Raw genomic sequence first — 7,161 nt, 5'->3', positions numbered from 1 at the left:
CAAATTTGAGCTAGAATCCTATGTAACTAGAGGTTAAAAAAGAAAAAAAAGCACTAAAGAGTCTAACAATTGGAAATAGCTTCCAAATATTGGGGTGATAAGTTAAAGGAAGCAGCATTCTTACAATGTTCCAGACTCGAAGAATGAGAAAGGCAAGGATGAGTTTAGAGAATAATTTTTTTGATTAAGTATTATATTCCAGTGCATTCTATTTGAATATATTCAGAATTAACTTTAAAGACAATTTTCTCTGAACACAGCATACTTAACAAGTGATCTGTAAATCGTTCATATAAGAACCCCATTTGAGCTTACCAGAATCTGTCCATATTTTGATGATAAAAACAAAAAACACAACCCCATCCTGCCTGCCGAACTGCCCTGCCCAGTTATCTAATAACTGTACTAGGTAACTGTGTCTTTTCCAGGCTGATAGTCAATAAGTGTGGAACAATATGCCCACCAAAACTCATCTTGTGTTCTATGGCTCTGCAGTCACCAGAACCCAGACAAAAGAAGTAACCACCACCATTACTCACTTACAGTTCCGGTTTTACATTTAGATAAAAAAAAAAAAAAAAAAAAAGTATCTATGGTCCAGATAGAGTAATTTCTCAATTACTACCTAAAGTCATCCATTGTTTCTTGTATCATGTTCTGAATGAAACGGATTTGAACAGATGTCAATGGTGCATTTGGCCGACTATTTCCAATGGTATCAACTATTTTTTCTGAGAGTGAACTGGCAACTCCAGCAGTGACAGAGGATGCTATCTTTGGATCTAAAATATAGAATGAAAAAAAATATTAATAGACACCTTGGACTAAGAGATATCAAACATTTCTAAATAAGATTTGGCACGAGAGAACTTGAAAAACCAATGGAGAACAGTGTTTCTGTGACATTTAGAAAAATACATTGTCTTGAATACAAATCTAAGAAACTTTCTATGACATTATTTCTAATAGTCATTTATCTATCTATCTATATATATAAACTGCCAACTGTCTAATGTAATAATGTATGACAGAGGGACTAATCTTGAAGAATCTCCATACCATTTCTTCTTATAAAAGATGAATGTGACAAGCTGTACCACAAACTAGATAAACCAAGGCTATTAAAAACAAACAGAAGAAATACAGGAGTAAAGGAGTGGTACAGACAAAGCCCTAGAGTTTAAACTTACACAATATATCCACCTTAAGGAAACCTTAAGGAAAAATACAGATATCTAAATAAGACTTGGTTCTTCACAGAGTTGCTTTCTACAAATAACTCTTACAGCTGAACCTAATATTCCTTAAATGTGATCAAGTTTTCACAGGTCTGTGGCATAAACTCTAAGGTTAAGACAAGATATAACTTTACGAAGAAAAACAGACTTCTAATTTTGGATAGTTAACCATCCTTTTTCAATTCTATCTATATCAAATTAAATCAAGACACATAAGATTGAAAACAAAGTTTGCACCAAAAAAGGATCAGTCAGTCTCAGAGTCACACTGGAAAACTGTCTATAAACATTAAACTCCTTAAACATTTCTGGTCTATGATCATTCTATTTTTTTTAAGTTAAAAAAATTGGAAGACTTTTCAACTTAACCCTTGCAAACATCAGAAACTTTTACACACTTACTTGGAGTTGAGGATCCACTGACTGGAGGCTCATGTATCAGCTGGTTTTCAATTTCTTTCTCTGGCTTTTCAAATTTTTCAGGATTTCTTGTTAGGTTAGATGATGGAGAGGCATTTAGATTTCCAGTTTCAGTACCAGGTGTGGTGAACTTTGCAAGCTTTACATTTAAAATAAACAATTACTTTAATATGTAATTTCTTGTTTTAGTCATAAAACGTTTATCTACTGTTCTTTTTTTTCCCAGTAGTTAGAGTCAAAAAAATAAGGGAAAAATAGGAAGGGATATAGAAGAAGAAAAAAGTAAAGGGGTAAAGAAGAAGAAAAAAAAATACTAGGAATTTGTTGAGCATCATTTAAAATGGAAATCGTTGTCAAAAATTAAAAATCTCTATATGATATATCCAAATGTGAAAAATATTTGGATATGTCAGATAGTCAGAAATATTTCACAAAATAAATCAAAAGGTACTTTTATAATTCTTGCATATATCTTTCAATATAATTCTTAAAAAGTAAATATTAAAACAAATACAGACATAGTACACATCTAACCGACTTGGCCTTCCTGACAATATCTGATTATTCTGAATGCTTACTTAAGAAATTAAATTCTCTACTGGATACTGAATTTTAGCAGAAAGTAATAACGATGATTTCTATTCTCAGCACCACCGATTTGCTCTGAGACTTAAATCACTTGACTATCAACTTTGTGGTTTTTTTCCTATAATGAAAATACACTTTAAGAGAATTCAGGTGTAAATTGTTCTTAGACAGACAGATAAAATATCTCATCTTAAAAAAAGTAGTTCATAAGTTTATAAGTTTACAACTGCTGTTACCAACAACATACCCAAAGACAAATTTCAAAAGTATTCCTTAGTTATTGAGAAGCAGCACTAAGATTTAAGACTACTTTCTACCTAGAAAGTATGCGGCACCATTGGTAATTAGAATATGTCCCCTGGCAGCAGCCCACTTCCAGCAAATGATATACACAGTAAACTCAGTATCATTTTCAGGCAGATACCTGTTTGAGGGAATCTTTTGGCTCCTGTTTTCCCAGATATATTTTTTTAGACTCAGCTGTCAGATCATGATTTTCATTTTCTTCTTTCCCTGGTGATCCCAGAAAGACATTAAGAGGACTAGAATGCAATACTGGAGTGCTTGAGGTTACTGGATTTTTTCTTGGAGGAAACACTGAGTTCAACTGTGGTAGAAAGTCAAGGCCTGAAAAAGGGAAAAAACTGCATTTGCATTTGATGTTCCCTAGCCGTGGATATTTAATTAAAACACTTAACATAACAGGCAGGTTCACACTGGAAAAATCATGGGATTTGGACTGAAAGGACTATTTCCTTTCTCAGCTATATGCCTCACTTAAGATATATTCTTAGACAAAAATGTTAAAACTCTATTTCTGCATCAGTTCATGTGGATGATGATAACCATCTCCCTGAGCAGTGAGGCTTAGAAAGATATCTTATGTAAAAATACTTTGAAAACTGTGAACCACAATGAATCTTTTAGTCAATATTAGTTTTTGATAACTGAAGATTGTTAATTTGGTGTGTATCTGTGATATCTTGGCCTGCCTCTGGGATGATTCCTGAGGATTCTGCCGACTGGCATCCAAAACCCTGTAGAACTCTCTCCCTTTGAAAGTGGGTTGACTTGAGTAACTCATTCTAACAGAGAATATGGCCCAAGTGCTAGGGTGTCCCTCCCAAGATTAAATTACAGACATTCTGTAGTACCCATCTTGGAAGTCATCTTACCCACCCACCCCCACCCCCGCCCAAGGGAAGCTGGCTGCCATGTTGTCAGCAGCCCTATGGAGAGGGTCAGGAGAGGGTCAACTGGCAACTGCCATGCGAATATGCTTGGAAGCAGATCCCTGCCCAGTCAAGGCCTGAGCTGAATGAGCTCTGGTTGCTACTCTGAAATATCACAAGAGACCTGAAGCTAAAAGTACTCACAATCAAGCCATGCTTGGACTCTTCATTCAAAGAAAGCATGAAATGATACATGTTTGCTCTTCAAACTTTCTAAGTGTTGGAGTACAGTAGTTCCCAGCAGATATGTGCTAAGGTCCTACCCGAGTGGGAGCCTGAAACCACATACCGTACTGAACCCCAAATGTAAGAGGTCTTCAAAAAGTTCACGAAAATGAGTATTGTAAAAAAGCTATGCATGGATTTCAAAAACTTTTTTTGCACCAAAATAAACCAGTACTGTAATTCCATGCTTCTAGGGAACTTTTTGAAGTCTCCACATATGCTATGTATGTTTTTATTTTTTTGTTTTTAATCTAATTATCAAGACAGCAATCAGCTAATAGGCAGATAGCATATACACCGTGGATATGCTAGATAAAGGCATGATTCACGTGCCAGGTGGGATGGCAGAGGAGTTCATCATACTACTCAGAATAAGCACACCTGAAAACTTACAAACTCCTTATTTCTGGTATAAGTCCCATCTACTATTTTTTTGGATCACAATTGACTGCAGAAAACTGAATATGCAGAAAGCAAAACCATGTATGGGGGGGGCTATTGTAATACTGCTACACAGCAATACAAAGCATAGTATCACTTTCAATTTTCATGAAAATACTCCTAAGAAAGTCTTACCATCTCCTTTGCCTATGGACTCATCACCTCCCTTGTTAACTAGAGCATCTGTAATAAAATTAGAACATAATATTTCAAAAACAGCGAAAAAGAGGCCATACCAACTTAGGCTTCCTGATCATTCCCCAAGGAGTTCAAAGATAAATGATCTTTAAAAGCAAAATATAACCGAGGTTAATAGTTAAAGTCTGTATGCACTTGGGAACCAGCAGTTAGCGTAATGACTATGTCGCTGGACTCCCACGTAGTCGACCGTGGTTCGTGACCCGGACCCGGTGGCTTAAAACTCACACCAGGCATGCCCAGGATCCTGAGAGGAGAATGGAGGAGAAGGGATTGTGGCGTGACCATGCCCCCTGGGGGGTGATTTCTCGCTTTCTGTCTCTATGTGTCTCTCTGTCTGTCTGGTGAGCGCACGCGCCCTATAGCGAAAATCTCTCCAAAAAAAAATAAAAGTCTGTATGCACTTAACACTTTACTTATAAATTTTTAGTTTCATGCATAGAAACAAATAAAATAGGTAATTCTATGGTACAAAGTTATTTAATGAGGTGTCAAGGAATAGTAGAACGGGCCCTGGAATAGCTTCTGGAGATATGTAATCCAGTTCTGCCTATACCTATACTAGTCATTAGCTTTGTGACCTTGGACAAACTTCTAATATAATTAAGCTTCAGTTTATGCATCTATAAAATGGGAACAATGCTCTGATAATCCTGTAAGATTATTTTGAGGATCCATTAAAATAGCATAAAAATATTTTATAAGCAGTACAATATTATAAAAGTCTTTATTAATATTTATTTCAACAGCAGAATATGAGTAAGACTATTTCAATACTATAATATTAACTCATTTACCAATTCAGAAAACAAAATTGTTTATCTCAATTTTTTTTTTTTTTTTAAGTTTTTGTCATAGGGTACATGCACTTGCCAGAGACAGACAGAAAGGGAAAGTGAGAAATCAAGTCCCAGAGGGGATGGTCACGCTGTAACCCCTTCTCCTCTATTCTCCTCTTGGGGTCCTACTCATATATGCACATGCACCCGAGTTGACTTTCAAGCTGCAGGATCTAGGACTAGAACTGCAGTCGGCCTTGTGGGAATCTAGTACCTTAACTACTAACCCAATTTTAACAGAGTAGTAGTATCATAGTAGAAGAAATATCATCTATCATGTTTATACATATAGTAATTACACAAAACATGCACATACACACGTATACATGCACTTAGAATTTACCCTCTCTTGATAAAAGCAGAAATATTTAAAATATTTAAAAAATGAAGAAATTGAGGCCCAAATTAAGTCTTTTACTTAAACAGAGTTGAATGCTTGACAATGAAAACAGCACATTTACTAAAAGTGTTTTTTTCTTATTAATAATATGAAACCCTAATGAACAGCAAACACATGGCTAAAATTCTAATCACACTTTAAAAACAACAAGCACATGGCTAAAATTCTAATCACACTTTAAAAACAGCAAATGCAATTAAAGAAAAAGCAATTTAGTCATATCTCTTAAAAACTATTAGAGTGGATATAATTTATAACTCAAATACTTTCAAAAGGCCCCTTCCTACATTATTCAATGCAAAAGTTGCTCCAAAGAGCTCATAAGCCAAAGTTGCCTAACTCAGTAGTAAACCCAGCAATCTTTCTCAACTTCAGTCCTAGCTATTCTCCTCGTCTTTGTCCACATCTTCCCTTTTAGCCTTTAACTATGCTGTTTTACTTCTCTTCATCCTAAAAGAAAAAAAAATCCACCTATCTCATTAGGTGGAAGACAGGACAGTTTGACCTGGCGGTTCAAATACTCATTCCAAGGCAGGATAAGACAGAAGATATTGGATACTTCTGCATGATCATATGGGTATGTATTCCTTTTTGATAATAAAAGTAATTAGACAATTTGGAAAAGACACAATTTTAAAGTAAATATATGAAACGACATGAGATCATGAGTACAAGAAACAATTTTAACATCCTGCCATTGTTGACACTCTAGTTTTTCACTTTTATAAATAAAACAGTAACCACACAAATCTTTGTGGGCTTCTCTGAATATTTTCTGAGATAAGTTTACAGAACTGAAATTACTAAACCAAACTGTGTATTTTAGTACTGTCAAATTACACTCTAGAAATGTATCCATATTGTTGAAAATATTGATATTAGCAATGAGACGATCCCATTAAGTAAAACAGTATGAACATCAGTACCAAAAGCATAGCTAAATAATGTACATATTTTGCATACTATCAACAATGAAGTAAAGTATTTCCATTTATCAAAACTGGCAGATTTTTCTATGGTAGCATCAACACTTTAGGGGGTGGTAGTGTATGTGTAACCAAATACACACACACAACTTCATATATATGTGGTACTTACATACATAGTTAATGTAAAACATGAGGCAACCTGTCACCTAGACATATTTGTGCATGAAATATTTAATAAATACCAATTAAATGGTAATAAATTTTTTTTACATTATGGGCTTTTTTTTTGCTATCAATAAAGTCAAGGTTTTAGGAAGATTTATTAAGAAGTAGATATAACTAAAAGATTGCCTATGAAGGTAAAACTTCTTCAAGAAACTTTTTTTGGACATTAAACTAACTTGAGAGCTATTTACATAGTTCCATTTGAAACTTATCAACGCACAGGTCTGGATGGCATCTGAATTATCCAGGGACTGAAAAAATTAGCAAACTGCCATGAATAAAGTTGGACCGAAACTATTACTGATATCTTTTTTTTTTTTTTTTTTTATGAGAGGTTTTTCACTACAGGCCGCTTGTGATCCCCTGATAGAGAGAGACAGAGACAGAAAGCGAGAAATCACCCCCCAGGGGGGATGGTCACGCTGC

At 34.9% G+C, this 7,161-nt stretch overlaps 1 protein-coding gene across 2 annotated transcripts in view; it reads right to left on the bottom strand.

Moving 5' to 3' along the window:
* Positions 1–7,161, bottom strand: part of NEDD1 (NEDD1 gamma-tubulin ring complex targeting factor) — a 58,457-nt gene that overhangs the window by 8,202 nt on the left and 43,094 nt on the right. For both annotated transcript variants that reach the window (XM_006141366.2, XM_006141365.2), the window contains 4 exons: positions 4,280–4,327; positions 2,671–2,873; positions 1,641–1,797; positions 626–782 (listed from right to left, as the gene is read on the bottom strand). In XM_006141366.2, coding sequence (XP_006141428.1) covers positions 626–782; positions 1,641–1,797; positions 2,671–2,873; positions 4,280–4,327 — 565 coding nt within the window. The remainder of the gene's footprint in view (positions 1–625; positions 783–1,640; positions 1,798–2,670; positions 2,874–4,279; positions 4,328–7,161) is intronic.

The sequence above is a fragment of the Tupaia chinensis genome, unplaced genomic scaffold (assembly GCF_000334495.1).
Source record: "Tupaia chinensis unplaced genomic scaffold, TupChi_1.0 Scaffold000054_1, whole genome shotgun sequence".
Lineage (NCBI taxonomy): Eukaryota > Metazoa > Chordata > Mammalia > Scandentia > Tupaiidae > Tupaia > Tupaia belangeri.
This window is presented reverse-complemented; position numbering and strand designations above follow the sequence as displayed.